This window comes from Rhamphochromis sp. 'chilingali', assembly GCF_963969265.1.
Source record: "Rhamphochromis sp. 'chilingali' genome assembly, chromosome: 21".
NCBI lineage: Eukaryota > Metazoa > Chordata > Actinopteri > Cichliformes > Cichlidae > Rhamphochromis > Rhamphochromis sp. 'chilingali'.
In genome coordinates this window covers 12,058,510-12,077,815 of record NC_137949.1, presented here as the reverse complement: position 1 = coordinate 12,077,815, position 19,306 = coordinate 12,058,510, and the positions used below count along the sequence as shown (strand labels likewise).

At 41.6% G+C, this 19,306-nt stretch overlaps 1 protein-coding gene across 5 annotated transcripts in view; it reads right to left on the bottom strand.

Annotated features, from left to right (window-relative positions):
• Nucleotides 1-19,306, bottom strand: part of ralgapa2 (Ral GTPase activating protein catalytic subunit alpha 2) — a 94,899-nt gene that overhangs the window by 38,151 nt on the left and 37,442 nt on the right. For 4 of the 5 annotated variants that reach the window (XM_080869939.1, XM_080869941.1, XM_080869940.1 and 1 more), the window contains exons 17-31: nt 18,650-18,772; nt 15,996-16,081; nt 15,814-15,904; nt 15,427-15,600; nt 14,203-14,388; nt 13,309-13,502; nt 12,959-13,057; nt 12,281-12,436; nt 8,611-8,739; nt 7,491-7,619; nt 7,159-7,217; nt 6,207-6,315; nt 1,968-2,078; nt 1,386-1,454; nt 968-1,105 (exon numbers count right to left, since the gene is read on the bottom strand). In XM_080869939.1, coding sequence (XP_080726065.1) covers nt 968-1,105; nt 1,386-1,454; nt 1,968-2,078; nt 6,207-6,315; nt 7,159-7,217; nt 7,491-7,619; nt 8,611-8,739; nt 12,281-12,436; nt 12,959-13,057; nt 13,309-13,502; nt 14,203-14,388; nt 15,427-15,600; nt 15,814-15,904; nt 15,996-16,081; nt 18,650-18,772 — 1,853 coding nt within the window. The remainder of the gene's footprint in view (nt 1-967; nt 1,106-1,385; nt 1,455-1,967; nt 2,079-6,206; nt 6,316-7,158; nt 7,218-7,490; nt 7,620-8,610; nt 8,740-12,280; nt 12,437-12,958; nt 13,058-13,308; nt 13,503-14,202; nt 14,389-15,426; nt 15,601-15,813; nt 15,905-15,995; nt 16,082-18,649; nt 18,773-19,306) is intronic. The other variant, XM_080869942.1, reaches the window with a different exon arrangement.

The following is a 19,306-nucleotide window of genomic DNA, read 5'->3' as shown; positions in this document are numbered from 1 at the left end:
GATTAGAATATTTTAGAAAATCTAAACAGAAAATGGAGCCAGGATGGGGGAAAAATTGTGGTCACTAAAATAGCTTGGGCGCTTGAGCGTTAAATATAAATTTGTAATTAAAGGAAAATGAGGCATGAAACAACCTGTCAGGGAACGTGGGTAGTGATGGAATAAAGGGAAGATGTTTTCTATTCTCTGCCTGGTATACAGAATAATTAGCAGCCAATGTGACAGTGGAAACATATAGATTTCAGCGTTGATATCACATTAATATCATCACACCTTGAATGAAAGCCAGAGGGACTGTGCTTTTTGTGCACTGATAGACAACCAATCATGCTTAATTGTCTTTGCTTTCATAGCAGCTGCAGTCTCTCTCATATTAAGACATATTCCATTCAAATCTCCAGGACAAGCATTTATAGCCTGAGCTTATCAAGTGGACAAAGGGTCCCGTTTGAATAATTGGACCATTTCTTATCAGGGGTGACATCCTTACAAAGATCTGCTGTTGACCGCATCTGCCCAGACAGGAGGGAATGAATAATACCTCATTCATTTGGGCCCGAAGCTTGGCCCTCATCCTCAGGGTCAGACCATAAAATAAAGAGTTTGAGGGACAAAAACAGAGGAGCAGATCCAATACGGAATATTTTGCATGCTTGAAACAAACACTCCTGAAGTTTCCTAACAGTTGTCAGGGTTTCGTACATATGCTAAATGCCAGTCACGAGTGTAAGCTGCTGTGGACACTTCTACGCCTTTGTGCTACAATAATGTTAAATGATGCATAGTCAAAAGGTCATGGTAGAGGTGAGTCTAATTAAAGTGGCAAGCCCATGTGGCGGGGTGGGGGTGGAGATGTCAAAGCTTAAGTTGCTGTGTCTGTTTGCAAAAGCTGCGTGTGGTTCAGAAGACTATGAATATGAATCGGTAAAAGGTGGCTCTATTCCAGGCTGCCACTGATGACACCCACCCTGTAGATGTAGTCCAGCAGCGGGGCCTTGTGGGCTGTGTGGTCCTCCAGTGACGGCATGGTGATAGGCTCAAGCAGCAGACTCAAGGGAACAGCCATGCACCAGTCCAACAGGCAAAGCAGAAGCGATACCATCAACTACAGTGTGAGAAATGAGAGAGAAGTTCCTAATTTATTTCAGTCACACACTAACAAATAAAAGATATATTATTAACAAAGCAAAAAAAAAGAAAAAAAAAAAAAAAAGAGTGGCAGCGGATAACAGGTGAGAGCATCAAAGACGCAGTGGAGAACGAGGTCGAAGAGAAAACAAATCACTTCAGTAGAAACATTCCTCTGCAAATGCACCATTCCAACATGATAGATCAAGAGCCTTTAGATCTCAGCCATTTCATGTCCCATCCTTTCCAACATGTACCTTTTTGTCCGCTTCCACCGTTGAGTGCTCTGCGCTCGGCAACAAAAAGGCTATTGTGGCCACAAAGATCTGTATTGGGACAAAACAAGGAGAAAGATAATTGGATGACACACTCCCATTCATCATCTGAGTCAGGGCTGATTGCTAAAACGGAGACGAAACCACAGGATGAGGACTGTGCACATGAGCGAGCGACAATTTGTGTAACGTTTGCATTTAAATGCTAAAAGTTATTTCAAAGGAATTTCTCTTATTGGATGTGAAACACATTTACATGGGTTACATCAATGTGTGTGTGTGTGTGTGTGTGTGTGTGTGTGTGTGTGTGTGTGTGTGTGTGTGTGTGTGTGTGTGTGTGTGTGTGTTCATATCTTAGTGGGGACCAAAAATTTGAAGTTTACTAAACTTCTGGGGACCAAAATCATGGTCCCCATACGTTTGAAGGCATTTTTACATTACCATTGGGTTATGGTTGGGTTTAGGCATTCATTTCTGATGGTTAGGGTAAGCAGCTAGAGAAAGCATTATGTCAATGGGATGTTCCCACGAGGATAGCAAACCAGACGTTTGTGTCTGTTTTACCTCAATAATTTTCTTTGGGAATGTGGGCTCCAACCTCTGGAGATGCTCCCAGTGAGAGATGAGCAGCTGAAAGACGTCACAGGCTACCTGCGCCACTGCTTTGTTCCCAAACTTTAAAAACAAAAACAAACAAACAAGAATTGAAAAGTGAAGAGGAACTGTACCGTCAGTTAAAAAAACAAGAACATAACACACTAGCTAGCCACTAAATCAGATACATCTTTTCAATTCCTAAGCAAAAGCTAAAAGCAGTTTATCATTATTTTATATATATATATATATCCATCCAATCACATGTACATTGGTCCCTCGTTTATCGCGGGAGTTGCGTTCCAAAAATAACCCGCGATAGGTGAAATTGGCGAAGTAGCCAACTTTATTTTTTTAACAATTGGATGTGTTAAAGCTGTAAACCCCCCCCCCCAACTACACACTTTGTACACTTTTCCCAGACAGGCATGAACATTTTCACTTTTCTCTCTTGTTTAAACACTCAAAGTTCAAACATTCGTAGAAAAATAAGTCCAGTATTATAGAATGAAACCAAAGACACCCGCAGGTGGCATGATTCTCGTCGGCATTGTTGTGTTTGTGGGTGAGAAAACTTACAAACATACAGTGCAGCACTTCAAAGTTGCATTGCTAGCGATCAAAGATTTGACAAGCTGAACACATTCTGTACTGTACAGGAGACATGGCACGGGGTTGATTGACAATGGTCTACAGCCAATCAGGAGTCAGAACACAATGCGCTGTAAGAAAAAAAAACAAAAAAGAAAAACCTGCAAAATTGCACCAAAAAAAAATCCCAGAAACCGCGAGGCCGCGAAAGGTGAACCGCGTTATAGCGAGGGACCACTGTAACTTGATGCATTTAGGACATGTGTGTGGACATGATCAAGAAAACCTGCTGAAGTTCAAACTGAGCATTAGAAAGGAGGAGAAAGGTGATTTAAGTAACTTTGAACGTGGGGTGGTTGTTGGTGTCAGACGGGCTGGTCAGAGTGTTTCAGAAACTGTTGATCTGCTGAGATTTTCCCACAAACCATCTCTAAAGTTTACAGTGAACAGAGAAAATATAGTGAGCAGTAGTTCTCAAAGAAAATGCCTCGTCTTCCTGCCAGAAGTCAGAGTACAACGGCTGAGCTGATGGGAGTAACTGTAACTAACGTAACCACTCATTCAAACCAAGATATGCAGAAGAGCTGAATGCAGCACAACATGTTGAGCCTTGAAGCAGACGGGCTACAGCAGCAGACCACGCCAGGTGTCAGCTGAGAACATGAAACTCGGACTACAATTTGAACAGACTCAGCAAAATTGTACAATAAAAGATTGTAAAAATATTGCCCGGTCTGATGAATATCCGTTTCTTCTGCCACATTTGCATAGCTGGCTAACAATTAGAGTGGGCAACATGAAAGATCCATTATGCCTTGTATCAATAGTTCATGCTGCTGCTGGTAGTGCACAGGTGTTGGGCGATACTTTATTAGCACACTTTGGACCCCTCAGTACCAACTGACTATTGTTGTTAGCCACGCACACCCCTTTGATTTGAAATTTGGGACACAGTGTGTTGCACAAACAGTTTCTGAACACGACGATGAGTTCACTCAAATGGCCTCCATAGTCACCAGATCTCAGCACACTTGAGCACCTTTGGGATGTGGTGGAGCAGGAGATTCACATCTGCAGCAGCTGTGCGATGCTATCATGTTGATATGGACCAAAATCTCTGAGGAATGCTCCCTGCACCTTGAATCTGTGCCTTGCAGAATTAAAACAGTTCTCAAGGTTAAAGAGGGCCCAACCTGGTATTAGAAAGAGTTAACTAATACAATGCCAGATGTGTGTATTCACACATGTACAAGTGTATATAAAAACGTAATTTTCCAATAGAAGCGTATAGTGGGACCCTGGTACAATGTTGAATATCTGCCATGTTTTCATGTCATACTGAAGATAATCAGTAAGTTTAGGGATATAAAATTTATATACAATGGAGGAAGACATTTAAGATGTTTTGTTTTAATCAAGGTGGAGCTGTAGGAGCATTAAGGTGGAGCTGTAGGAGCTTTGTGGCACTGACCATTTTAAGAGGTGGATTTGATCAATTCACAAGAGGCTTATTCAACAAAATCTTACTTAAAGTGCCTCAAGTTTCCAGCAGAGTTAAATAACATGATGTGATCGAGGTATCAGAAGTAAGACAAGATTCAGTGTCAAAGGGTGTAAAATACACTGAAGACTTGTAAGAGGACAGTACCCACAGTAAGACCTCTGACACACTTTAAGGAAAAGGGATCAGGTAGGCAGACCTGAAGGGAAAAAAAAGCCTGCTGAATAAAGAATTTAACACTTTAAAAAAAAAAAAAAAAAAGCAAAGTTAGTGGTCAGTAAACTGCTTTTCAGGAGGGGAAACAAGGCCAAATGCTTGGGCTGGGCTAAGACATACCAGCATTTCACACTTGATTACAGATGAATCCATCTCTGAAATCTACGGCAGTAACAGAAGGATACGAGAGGGAGAAAAAAAGAGTGATGGGAATATCAACTCCTCTCGAGTTGGACACCCCTCGATTCTGCAGAGACAAGCTCCACCCGCTGATTTGCATTTCTGCAGACAAGGATTCACACTCCTGTCCAAACACATCTCAGAGCTGTGCAGGAACTACTTGAAGACCAAAGAAGACTGAGAAGTGCAGACTGTCGTAGACTTTCTTCCACCCTCAATGACCTCGACTCAGCTGAACTTGTGTTTGAAGAGCGAGAAAGTCAAGCTCTCCTGTCATCACAAGAAGCTTTTTGGAACATGGTCAAATCATTCTGGTATGACATCGGCTATCAGATTTGACAAAAACATGAGCAGTCATGCTTAAAAAAAACCCCCAAAAACAACCATTTTTTAATGTTTATCTTCATTGGAACTTTTAATCTAACCAATAGTTCATTTTCAATCTAAACACTGTAGGGAAAGAACGTGTTTTATCATGATACTCTTTAAATTTTGCAGATACATAAACCTCAGTGGAGCCTCTCCTTACACTTAAAAAAATGGGCCAGTTTTTTTTAAAGACACTAGAACTACAGAAGTACTTTGAATGTAATGTGTGATCTTAAGGCAGAACATTAATTATCTGCAGAATCCCTGATTTTAAGGCTTTTAAATGTCTCTTTCAGAGCTTCCAGAGAGTAACGCAGGAACAAAATCTCTTGCTGCATTTGTGTCACGTAATTTGTAAAACAGCAGCGGGACAATGCTGATTAAAGACAGTGAAAAAAAAAAGTTTGAGGACACACTGACTGTGCCAAAATTTGGAGTAATTTTCCTTAAATTTAGTTTTGCACTTACTGTGCAGATAATCAGCATAATTTCATTTCACTTCAAACCATGGTTCATTTTCCCCAGACTCATTGAAGGAAAGAATTGAGTTGTTGACAATTTTCTTTCAAATGTGGATTTCTTCAGTGATTTGAAATTCTTTGTGGAGAAATAGAATTTCCTATTTCTTCCAGCTGAATGCCTCTCAACATGTAACAAGGGCAGACAATGTGGGGAGTGCAGAAATGGCCAAACACAAAAAGGGGCCCTGAGAGTTCAGCACCTGCTTTTAGAAAAGAGACTCTCAGTGCCACTCTTCCCCCTAGATCCCCCACCCAGCCTATACCCTCTATTTTGGGGCTGGCTGAGTCTGTGTGTCAAGTTGTACAGGGGAGTGATTACTGCTCCATTAGAGAAGGGGGCGAGGGGATGGGTGGGGGCTTTGCTCGAGCAGGAAGCTGGGAGATGTAGCTGCTTAAATTGGCCCACATCTACTGAGAGTGAGCAGCCTGGAAATTACGCCACCGCCCCAAACCCTTTTCCCATGGAAGAAAAAAAAAAACTAAACCAAAAAAGCCCACAAACCCACAGCTTCTCTGCATCTCTTCACTTAGGGAGAAAAAAGGCCTGTTCCAGAATATACCCACGAGTCACATTTTATTCTCACACTTTTTGCCTGTGTTGAAAATTTTTCTGCAGTCCTTTTATGTAATCAACTGTCATTTTAGTTTGAGATAAACAATGTAAGGTTTGCACAAAAAAACAGCTTCCAACACCCATTCATTTCAGGACAGCGGGCTTATCTGTGTTCTCAGCACATGACGCAAGCATTTAAAAAAAGCGCACCTGTAGTTTCTTGTAAATGAAACTGGAAATGCACAAGTGCAGCGTCCTCGGGTAAGAGGTTCACTCACCTTTAGTGTCACTCCCAAAACATTGATGGCATCTTTAACCTGGGGGTGGATGTTCTTTTGCATTAGCTCCTCACACACCCACAGACCCAGGCTGCACACAGCAATGCACCTGAATGGCAGCAGCAGAGAACAAAATGTGCAGATTTAAGTAGAGCAGGATCTGAATGGGATCAGATGTTTTGAGAAATAAACTACTATATAATTAAAACCATGAACATTTGGACTTTTTTTTTGCAAACAGGCTTTAGAAGCATTGCATCAAATTTTAATGACGGGTAGCCACTGCTTCACCACCATTAGCCTCTTCAAATTCCTTATGTATACAGAAATGTACAGCTGCAAAGAGAAACTAAATGTTGGAATGAATACATGTCTGCACTGATTGGTTGTACTTTGTTTGTCTACAAAACTAAACCGCTCCAGTTTATGTCTTTATTGAACACTAATCATTCACAGTGCAGCCTGGAAAAATGAAGTGAACCTCGATGCTAATGAGTTCTCCACAAGCTACTTGAGTGAGTTTTGAGATTGGAAGTGTTGGCTGTAGAGGTGCTTCTCCAAAAGAGGAGGCTGGTAAAGTGTGGTTAGTTAGTCTGCCCCTCTTAAAAATGATTGGCTGGTGTCAACAATGCCTCAATGACAATTTAGTGGAAGAACAAAGCAGGAAAAGGCTGCGGAAGCATTTCAAAACATGTCATGATGACAATAACAACAATATGATAGAGCAGGAGGAGGAGGAGAGGCAGGTGTAATCCAAAGCTTACAAGAGCACGACAATCGTAACACAGGTGGACAAGATTGTTAAAAAATATGTATTCTGTATTTATCGAGGAGTGATCAACATAGAAACAGTATTAGAAAACAGTGACGAGCAGGTTCCCAAACCTTTTCTTGGAACGTGTGTAAAACGCGATCATATCAGACAGTGCAACAAAAGAATTACTAATCATACCTCGCCCCTTCATAGTGCTCCTTCGTTGCCGTCTCCAGCAGGATGTTGACCAAGTAATTCTGAACAGAAACGACAACACCAGTTAACAGTTCTCAGTGACAATCCAAGCCATTCCTTCCTTCATCTTTATAACAATAAGACGCCATTAACTGTAACACACAGCCTTGTAGTCATGTTAAATCAGTGTGATGTTCACACTGCTCTATCTAATAACGTTTAGGATAAGTTTGTCATGATTTACACAGCAGACGACTGATTGATCCTAATTAAAACAACATCTGCTTTTATATGAAGTGTCCGTATTCCCGTCACTGCACATCATGAGCGTTTACCTTGATGTCCTCATTGCTCACACTGATGTCATCAGAGCCAGGCACACGGTGCAGTATAGGAATCTGGAGGTAGAGGTTTGGGAAACACACGAGGGAGCCCAGGATCGTCTGAGCTTCCACCCTCGGAGCCTGGAGGAAATTTTAAAAAAAGAAAACCAAACCCACGGCATCATTAATACCAGAGACAAACACATAAACAACCCGCTTCAAGCGAAAGGCGCAGAACGCATACGATGGATGAGGATTTGAGGGAGCTTGCAGATTTAATTTCATCTTTATTCATGATTCTGCTGACGGAAAAACATCGCACATGTTAGGCGCTGGACAACAAAATGATTGATTAAATGCATGATGGGTGCAGCTCTGTAGCAGGTTGTGCTGCCGCACCTGATGAGCTGCTGTTAAACTGAGGAGCGAGAACAAATCTATGCTGGGAGGTACGTGTAATGGCAAAAACAGGAAGAAGCAACACATACACACCTGATAAATGACAGTTAACATCAACTGAACCATATTCGGGTTTAAAGCTGTGCAAGTAACAGATAGCGGCCATAATATTGATCTGCTCCAGATCAGCTCTCTCTCTATCTAAAGTCCATATGCTCACTTGTACAGATGGTCTACAACATTAACTGAACATGACCAACAGTCATATTAAGACTTTTCATTTAATACTTGTGTGGATTTAATGAAAAAAAGGATATTTACGTATTTCATTTAGTCCTCAAACATGAAGTCATCTATCATGATGAATAATCATAGTAAGACAAAATATCTATAATTCTAATTTCAGCCACAGTTGCTCAGTCCTACATGTAAGTGCAGTTTGTATTTTGTTTTTTTAACATTTCTGCTATTTGGTGCCTCAAATAAATTTTTTATTGCTAAAAGCATAAAAATGTCACAAAACAATATCAGCTTTTCAATGTCAAACAGCTGCAAAATATGAGAAGGATGATTTATGATGTTTTGTGAAGAATTTTATCATCTTTGTTGCAGATTTACAGTGCTACTGATTTGTGGGAAAAAAGAAAAAAAATCTGAAACCTTTTTCTAGTTCTTGACTCATAAATTCCTGTATGACTGAAATATCAAATAAAAGTTGAAAGTGTGTTTGTACCTCTGAGGAGCCAGAGGTGAGGACGCAGGCAGCAGCAGCGATGAAATCTCCAATCAGCATTGTGAAGCCCGGCAGGCCGAGGAAGAAGAATCGAGGAGAGCAGGAGCGGATGATGGTGTTCAAAACATCCTGATGATAAGCATGGACACAGATAAACTGTCATCATGTCTGCAGCAATCTCCGTTATTATATCTCTGCAGACTTTATTTAGGAACAGCCTGAATAACAGAACAAAACCAGATTTTTTTCCTTCTTTTAATTCTCCAAAATTTTTTACGATTACAGCCCGGGATTTTTGCATTTGGGGGGAGCCTCGTGTGTTGTTAGTGTGGGTGGAGTGAAGCAGTATCAGAAATATTTTGTAAATGGGCCACAGTGTGAGAGACGTGGCACCGAGAAAGCTTTTCACTTCAACAGGTAGGCTAAGCATTTTAAGCGTGCTGAGGAGAGTAAAGCACTCAACAGTGCATGTCACTAAAGGACAAAAAAAGGGGGGAAAAAAACAGAGTGGGAAAGACAGACAGAAGAGAGAGACAGCAGATGGATTGTTCACAGTGGATAAGAGGGAGAACAAAAGACCTCAACTTTCAAGAGTCACAAGCAAACCTGTAATTAAAGCCAGAGACAAGGTATTGTTTGGTTGAGGTGCAGGCGGCTCAGTGGCAGATGGGTGCTCTTTCAACACAGGCATATGCTGTATTGCAGAGGGTTCTGCACAAACTGCTCAAGTATGTACAGTATAATACTGCACTAGTGAAGGGCGTAAAAGGATGCTTGAGAATTTCCAGACTATATTTAGCTGGTAATCTTACAGCAAAGACGCTCATTTCTTCACCATTGACGGACACAGGAAATACTCTTGGGAAAAAAATATATATAATTAGTTTAAGAATAAAAGAATGCAGCATCTAAATAAGACGGAAAGATTGCTGTCTCTCTTATCCGAGTCATGCATGCGCATATTTGCGTATGAAGGCAAGGTCCAGGCTCCAAACACCTGCCTTCTTGGCCATAAACTTGTGTAAATCGGACAGTTCAAACATCAGCCCGTTTCTAGCTGAACCGAAGGGCACCTTAACAAACAATTTCTCTCTCTCTCTCTCTCTCTCAATCACACACACACACACACACACACACACACACACACACACACACACACACACACACACACACACACACACACACACACACACACACACACACACACTACCACTATCTATGCGCGACATTAATCACCCAGAGCTTTGGTAAACAGGGAATCCAGGTGAACAACAGAATAGAATAAACACAGAGAAGACTAGTAGGAAGTCAAACCAACACCAGCAACACATGTGGAAAATTGGTGGGAAGAGCTTCGGGATTGAGGGCCCATTTTACCCTCGTTTTGTTGGTAATTGACCTCTGAAGCATAATGTGTAGTGCAGTCAGAGGTAATTAGCAGGCAACAAACTGTTTCTTGATTGCCTGAAATGAGCATTTTAGAGGAAGCCACAAATGTAGAATGCAAAGTGCTTTCAATTGTACGTGCAAGTAGAGGGAACCTGATTTGAAGTGTGTATAGAAATCAGAACAGAGAAATGTGGAAAGGGAATAACCGCATGCGGCGCTGTGTTGGCAGTAGGAATAGCCCCTGCATCAACAAAAGGTGCATTAACGTAACTCTGAATAGAGCCACCTCAGGCCTTTTTATGTGGCCTCATTTTCACGAAAGCAAACGCTTTCCACCTGCTGGCCCCTGGGGTGACGGGGTTCATTCTGGCATTACATCACTCTGCACAGAATCCCAAAATTTACCAATTTAAATGTACAGTTTCGCATGGGGACATATTTCCTATTGTAATTCATTCACAAGTTGTAAGAAAGGGATAATAACCTACCTGCAGGCTGTTGTAGCCACGAGCAGTTTAATCAACAGCCGTGTCGGTGGCCTACGGGTCAACCTTCACATTTTAATCTGACACTATATAATTTATGCAGCAGCCTCCTTTTAGGGAATGACAAGATGAACCGAGTTAAAAGGAGAAGCCAGCTCTGCACAGGTGCTGAAATCTGTGTGTTTGTGCAAATGTGTTAGTGCTTTCGAGCCCTTTCTTTAACCTAAAGAATAAAAGGTGAATAGATGCATTAAAGCTTTGTGTGCACTTATTATGTTTAGCAAAATATGCTGTTGACTATTGCACTCCAGATTGCAGACCTATTAGATAGATTACTGCCATTGTGCGGTGGTCATGCTTTTGTGAGACCAGTGACCAGAGACTGACAGACTATCAGGACAATAGCCCTGACCTTGGCACTCTGTCAGTTGGAAGGAGAATACCTCCAAGGGAAATGTCATTTTCCTCCAAGCTTAGTTGATTTTATTGGTGAGGATTTACACTGGGATTCCCCCTGCTGTCTATAAAGCATGGCTGTTTAAGGCAGACTGTGTTACTCCATTGACAGGCAGACTATACATTCAGCATTCATTTCTAAAGATATGAGAGATGCTGTTGAACAAAAAGACCAAACATCTTCAGATGTCTAATATTAAACGCACAAAGAAAAAAACATTAAAAAAAATAAGTCCTATAATTGGAGCCTCCAGAAAAAGCTTATAAATAAAGAAGCTTAATGTTTTAGGTGCATTGGGGGGGGGTGGGGTGAAGGCAGAGAGGAAGGAGGAGGAGAGTAAGAGCCACTTTCTTATGTTAAGCAGGCGTGCGGCTGTCCTCTATTGTGTGGCGTGAGGACTCTTTTCTCTGGCCAATTTGAGCATGCTTCAGTGGCCAGCCTGGCTCTGGCCCCCCAACGCATTATACAGAGCCACAACAAAAGCTTGAGAATGCTGCCTGCTCTCTCAGAGTGCCCCCCTCATTGCTCTACTCTGCACTACGTTCCCCAGGCTCCCCTCCCACTCCTTCACACACACTCGCATACACAGAGGCAAGCGGGCCAGTCTACTCCGGGCCCCCGGCCGACGTGTCAGTCTAACGGAGCGCGACAGACGTCAGTCCTTAATTAATCACGTATACGCGGCAGGGGCTCAAAACATTATTTAACGACATGGAAAACATTCTAATAAGCTTGTCACACAGCCAAAGCGCAACAGAAACCCGGCGAGCAGGGCATATATAAATCTACAGTCCTTTATATACACACACACACACACACACACACACACACACACACACACACACACGCAAAACATCTCTTACACACATTTTCATCTTCATGTTTTTATTTAGAGGAACTCCATTCATAACCACTCAGCTTTGTGCAGAAGCAATGGAGCAATGCCAGACCTGAATACTAGGAAGGGTGTGGCTGAAGGAGGTGGAAGATGCCAAAACACAGTAATGTTCCTCCTCACCTTCTTTTTTTAAATAAAACAAGGGTCACAATCATAAACCTATATAAACTGTGTCCTCACTCCTGCCAAGAAACCCTTGAACCTAACTCATCACTCCAAACACATGACTAGTACTGACACGAGTACAAAGATTGCAGCAAATACAACCAGTTGAATACGACAAAAATCACACATTAAAAAAAGTAAATGGCAAACTGACAAAAACAAACAGCCTTAATTGCTTTTCAGTTTTTAATCAGGGCTGATGCACATTGATTTGACCAATGCGCCATCTACTGGAGGAAAAAGGAACAACCGGCAGCTTTTGTGCAGGAGCCTTACCGGGTCATCGCTCATGAAGCCCTTGTGCATGATGTGGTAAAGGTGCACCAGGAAATCACTGTTGGGGAGCACATCCTGGTGCCTGGTCATCATCTCACAGATCAGCTTGAAGGCCTGCAGTTTGCCAGCCTTGTACTCTGCAGGCAGCATGGTGCCCTAAAGAGGGGAGGAGTGCCATTATCAGGAGCTGGAGACACTTCTATTCTATTAAGCTGCAGCAGAGGCTTGAGAAGCTGATGTCCCCCACCCATTTAAAAAAAAAAAAAAATCCAACACCAACCACTAAATTTTCCCTCATACAGACATAACACATATTGAGGCAACATTCTTCCTTTTATTGGTTTGCATAAACAGTTTGATTAGATAATACTAATATGTTTGTTGCCGCCAAGGCTAACCATTCAGCTGCATTGATTACTTTTTGCTGCTCCTGGAAATGTAATGATATTGCCTTCTGAGCATTATAAGATCCTCCCAGATTCCCCCCCCCCCCCAAATAGCACCAATTGAGAAATTCACTCTAAATGTTTTAATATTTACTTTTAATGACATGACAGTGGATCCGGCAATCAGATCTATAAATCATTTTTAGGTTTTAGTATTTCATCCATAGCTTGTGTGCACACTAACATATAAAAAGCGTTTTGAACATCTGCTGTGTCTTTGCATTGTTCATACCCTGAAAAGCCAGGACGCAAGCATTCGAAGAGGTGGGATGAAGGCAGGTTGAGGCGGAGAAGACTGGTTGTCCACACTAATCCCAAGATTGTCCCGAATCTGTAAGCAAACATTTCACTTCATTGAATAACACATCATATCTAATGCTTGGTTCAAACTCTCTGCTTTAGGAAGTACAGAATACAATGTCTGATTTAAAATGTCATATTTTTTTATAGAAATTTTATCTGTCTTTGACATAAAGAGGATTTAAAAGCATCACTTTGATGTAGGCTTTTTTTTTTATGCTCGTGTACAAATAACATATGGAATTACTGGTTTATCATCAGCTGATTATGTCTTTATTGTACCTTGGCCAGCTTGTGCCACAGCTCATAGAGATAGGAGAAGACCTTGGCATGGATTTTGGGGCAGCGGATATTGTTGACATCTCCCAAGATACCCAAAATTCTCCTCCACAGGACGAAGGCTGAATCAGCATGCCAGCCAGTCAGAGTCCCACCAGCAATGATGCTGACATCATCAGCCAGAAACTCACTGCTATCTGCATGGTCACATAGAAAGAGTAATGGGTGATGTGGGTTACAGAAATTATTATTTGGCAACACTTTGCCAGTACCAAGAAAGACTTCATTTTATTTAGCTGAATGGATTCAGTCAACAAATGCAGATCAACTTTATACAGTTATAATAAAATGAATTGATTTGACTCTCAATGCTAATGCGTCGTTAGAGCAGCTGTTGACCAAATCCTTAAGTTATCTGGTGCATATTCCCCAAACGCATTATGCAAGTGAATAAAACACTCAAATACTTTTGGGAAACAGGCAGAAACCACATGCATCATCCAAGTGAATTGTGGCAGGACAGTGCCACCTAGTGGGCAGCAGGAGAGCAATGAGAACCTGAGGGAGTAAAGGCTTGGAAAGACAGATGATAGTGTAGCTGATGTGAGGTGATTCAAATGACTTCTGAAAGTTTTTTCTGTTTCACTGTTTTTAAATTTAGTTGCAGGGAAAAAAAGATAAAAGATTGCTCATTTGTTTACAAGAAGAAACAAAAGAACAATTATTTTGTATTATGTGTGCAGAATAATGACAAAGCAACTACTTTAAGTAAGAGTAGCATCAAACCAAACAAAGAAAAAGAAAATAGAAAAATCTACAGGGGGAATTTAAGACAAAGAAGTGAAATGCAGATGAAGACTGTGGTCTACATGATGAGTAGCAGCTAGGGAGCAGTACCCAAGTGGTGTGGCATGTGTAAGACAGACTGATGCATGGTGTCGTCCAGGGGGCAATCCCGTGGGCACTCTGTGTGCACCAGCAGGGCTGGTGAAGCGGGGGGATTCTGGGGGTAGTGGTAGTGGTTTTGGTGGTTGTGGTGGTAGGACGGGGATGCGGAGTGGGTAGGGAGAGCACACTCAGGACCTAAAAACAACAAGTGGACATGGATCAAACTGGGTTTGAGGAACAGAGCAGAGGGGCAGTGATCACAATGTGGGAAACACAGAAGTTCACGTACAAGGGTGGGAAGGGCAGACAGGGGGACGACAATATCTGCATACACGAGGGGGGAGGGAGTAAATAAATAAAAAGCCTCAAAGCTGAAGGGATGTTGTGGTAACCCCCCCTCACAGAAATTGACAGGTGACAAATTAAAGGAAAAACAAACCAGCTAATTCAAGCCCCTCCTCCATTTTTCCTGGTTAATGAAACATCTCTATCCTGATGGGAGTAGTCTCCTCCAACATGACAATGCTCTCACTGAATGAAAATTATGTGAACCACATGCTATCCACAGTCACCACTTCACTTCCTATCTGATTACACATGAGACAGTACCTATGAGTTTTTGCACAGCATCAGAAAACCAAATGAGGGAATATTTCCTGGAAAAAATGTGTTCTATCCCTCCAAGGGGCAAAAAGTAAAATGATGCTGTGGTGGTTCTTCTCCATACTACAACAGCGCATCTTTTTTTCCCACCCTTAAATTTGTCAAACATCTGTAGATACCTTAAACAAACCAGAGACCACAGGTTACTTTTCCTTTCATAACATTTCCACTTTTCAAACACCACAAACTCTGAGCAGATTTAAAATCTTAAATTGCTTGGGAGAAGTCATCTAGACAATATTAGGTTTTTCACCCTTCCTAAGATTGATCAATCTATCAATCAAGAGCAACGTTACAAAACCCAGTTTAAACTGCACAACTGCTGAAGTGTCCCAAATAATTTAATCACTGTGATGAATGGTCACAAAGGGCTTCCTTTATAATAATGAGGATATTAGCTCTGTTGCTAACTATTATATGTATCAAACCAGCTGCAGGCTGCAGACAGACATAAATCAATTACTCTGACTGGATTTGTTAGCTCAAACAAACTGTAACAAGCACAGCTAAACAGAGACATTTAATAGAGACACTTGCATCAAGATTTAGGGGCATGCTGTGAGTTTCTACCTGCTAAAGCTTCATTATGGCTGAGCAGCAGACTCCCCTGGCTCTGAGGATCAACTGTTACGTCCATGTGTGCCGACTGCGTGGACTGATTATCGGCTTCCTCATCAAACGCCTGCCAGGTAACTTCAGCTTCATTGAGGTAGCCATTGGACGTCTCGCTACTAACACTCTCACCTAGGTAAGGTGAAAAGATTAAATTCATGAAAGAAAAAAAAGCAAAAGAAGCTTCAAATGGAGCCTACTAGCTCTGTAAGGAAAACTGTAATATCCAATGCAACAATTACATATTTATATGCTATAGTCTCAGAGTATGCTGATGAAAATTCACATTTTTAAAAAGCAATTTATGTTTAACATTAAAACTAAACAGTGATTATAACTTCTAACTTTTCTCTCTGAGCTTGGGCCTCGTGTAGTTTGCGTGTCCCTCAGTATTGCACTCTGTCTCAGCTGAGCTGCTGGTCCGTCGGATGAGGATCTACAACAAAGACAAACATTTAAACAGATGAACCAAGCGTTGATCAATCTTATTTTAAGCTAACACGATGGTTGAGGATGAATGTTCTCACCACAGGTGGTTCACTGCTCTCAGTCCTGCCCTCAGACATCCTGCTATCAGAACCACAGGAAGTAGGCGAGTACTCTCTCTGCTGGACTGAAAGGCAACAAACAGTTCTGATTTGGTCTCTACCAAAAACTGGAACATGTTCAGTTAATCTCTGTAGCCCTGATCTTAATTATAAAAAAATAAATAAATGAATATGTTTAAAGCAGGTCGTCTGACCAATCAGAGCAATCAGAGCACACAGGCTCAGGAAGGTGACCAAGAACCCGATTATCACTCTGATCGAGCGCCAGAGCGTCCAGTTACACTGGAGAGAGGAGAACCTTCTAAAAGAACCATTTCTGCAGCACTTCAGGCCTGAATGGTAGAGTAGCCAGATGGAAGATGCTTCTCAGGTAAAAAGCACATGACAGCCCACCTGGAGTTTGCCAAAAGGTCTCTCATCTGATTAGAGCACTTTGCTCTCACACAGGCCTACTTGTTGTTCCTACAGTATTTAAAAGTAGAATGGGAAGCAGAGCCTTCAGTTTTCAGGCCCCTCTTCTGTGGAACCAGCTTCCAGTTTGGATTCAGGAGACCGAGAATTCTGTACTTAAGATTAGGCTTCAAACTTTCCTTTTTGACAAAGCACATAATTAGGGCTGGATCAGGGGACCCTGAATCCTCCCTTAGTTATGCTGCAATAGGTGTAGGCTGCTGGGGGATTCCCACGATGCAGTGAGCATTTCTTCCTCAGTCACTTTTTTCACTCACTATGTGTTTGTACACCTCTCTGCACTTATTTGTTAGTACTAATCTCTGGCTCTCTTCCACAGCATGTCCTCTGTCCTCCCCACTGTCGCCAACACGCTTGCTCATAGAGGACATGTGATTTTTTTCCCCCCTCGTTATTATTGTAGGGTCTTTACCTTAAAATATAAAGCACCTTACAGTAACCATTGTTGCTGGGACACCGTCCCTACAGTAAAGCATGGTGGTAGCATCAAGTTGTTGGGATGCATCAAGTTGTTGGGATGCATTTCAGCATAAATGCAGCAATCTACAGAGACATGCTTGATGATAACTTGCTCCTGAGTGCTCTGAACCTCAGACTGGGCTGAAGGTTCATCTTCCAACAGGACAAGAAACGTAAGCACACAGCCATGATAACAAAGGAGTGGCTTTGAGACTCTCTGAATGCCCCGAATGCCTCAGCCAGAGTCCAGACTTGAAACTGACTGAACAACTATGGAGAGACCTGAAAATGGCTGTGCACCAAAGCTCCTGATTCAGACCAAGCTTGACAGTTTCTGCAAAGGATGTGAGAAACTGCCCCCCCAACAAAAAAATAGGTGCGCCAACCTTGAAGCATCATACTCAAAAAGACTTGAGGCTGCAATTGCTGCCAAGTTATTAAGCAAGAGCTGTGAATACTTTAATTTTTTTAATAAATTTGCCAGAATTTCAAGCAACTTTTTCACTTCACTATTGTGTGCAGAATTTTATTGTGATAAATGAATTGAATCTATTTGGAATAGGGCGTTAACGCGGCAGCTTTATTCCAGCCGGAGAATGCTGTGAATACTCTGGATGTACTGCATCTCTGAAATAATTAGCAGACACCTGTTTCTGTGCAATGCAGCTTCTAAACCAAGCTGACTAGCACTGGCTCATAAATCCACCGTCTCATCACTTAAACAATAATAACACCAAAGATCTCTGACATACAGTTTAAGGTCTGTTTAACTATTCATGCTTAAAAATCAAACATATCAGGCTTAGCTGCTAAAATGAAAAATTCCAGTTGACTGTAATGTAAATAATAAAAAGTGTTCACACTATACAAGTCCACTCTCACATCATCTTGTTGAAAAGAAGAATAATGAATTTTACCTTTCTTTAATTTGCTTACAGAGCTGTTTTTTCTAAATGGTTGTTTTTGTACATGTATGTGCAAATATATGATGTTCAAACTCATTTGCAAACTCGAGCTGCATGATTATATCAGCCGTTTCTGCTCCAAGCTTATAAAGTGTAAAGAAGTCAGTAACTTCCTGTTTATGAAAATCTGACTAAACAGAAAAATTCAATTTGGTGTTTGGCCTGTTTTTCATATCCTTTTTATCACGAGGTTAAATTTTTAACTGTGAAAAACAAGCTGTTATTTGCTTTTTTTGTATTGCTTTGAAAAACCGAATAAGATTAATACCGTAATATTGCACTGGATAGTGGTGTAATAAAGACAACTGAAGTGACAGATTACTTCTCTTTTATAAAGAAACTGCAGGGTTAATTTGTATCACAGCTGAACACACAAACTGAATAAAAGAGGAGTAATTCCACTGAAAATAGTTGAATAGGCCTATAAAAGGAAATTGTCCAGTGAGCAATAGTTCTCAGTAAGTGCCAAACTGCTTTAAGTGGATAGGAAGGCAACAATAACTCAAATAACCTCTAATTACAACCAGGGTGTGCAGAAGAGCATCTCTGAATGCCAATAACTGAAACTTTGAAGGAGATGAGCTACAGCGGCAGGAAACTGAGGCTACACCTTGAACAGTCTCAGCAAAATTGGACAGCAGATGATTGGAAAAACATCTGGTACTTGTAGGGTGTACCTAATACAGTATTCAGTGAGTGTATACAGAAGATTAAAAAGTGCTTTGCGCTTGTATATACCTGGTAAGGTCTCAGACAGCTGTTGGGTGATGTCTGAGGTGCTGCTGCTACGCGGCAGAGGACTGTCTCTGCCTCCCAGCTCCTCCTCTCCCCCACACTCTGACAGCTGACACTCCTCCACATCTGACAGTCGGGAAGACAAAGACATGGTCAGGAAGAGGTGCAATACGGATCAAATATCATGGAAACACACTGGAATATGACTTGCAGACACTGTACAGACAAAGATTTCACACATATGAAACATGGTGAGGAAAAACAGGGCATGCAAACATGCAACGGTGATACATACACTTGTTAAGGACAGCACAAGGCACCGGGGCAATCTTGAGAAATGCATTAGTCAGATCATCCAACAACATGGATTAAATAAAAAGTTCAGGGTGCTATACGAGAGACTGTGACTGAATATGAATGGGAAAGGCTGGGCGAAGGTCACGCAACATGCAAACACATGCAGCTCTCACAATACTTTACCTGAGAGTCTGTGAGAGCAAGCAGAGTTACCAGAAGAGATACCAGGCAAGAAAGAGCTCACAGTGTGGAGCAGCATAGGAACACTTTTAGTAGTGGGCAAAGCCTCGTATAGATGAACACAGTTGCTGATGGACTGGCTTCGCTTAGCTTCCATCAGGGAAGGAGAAAGAAGAGGAAAAA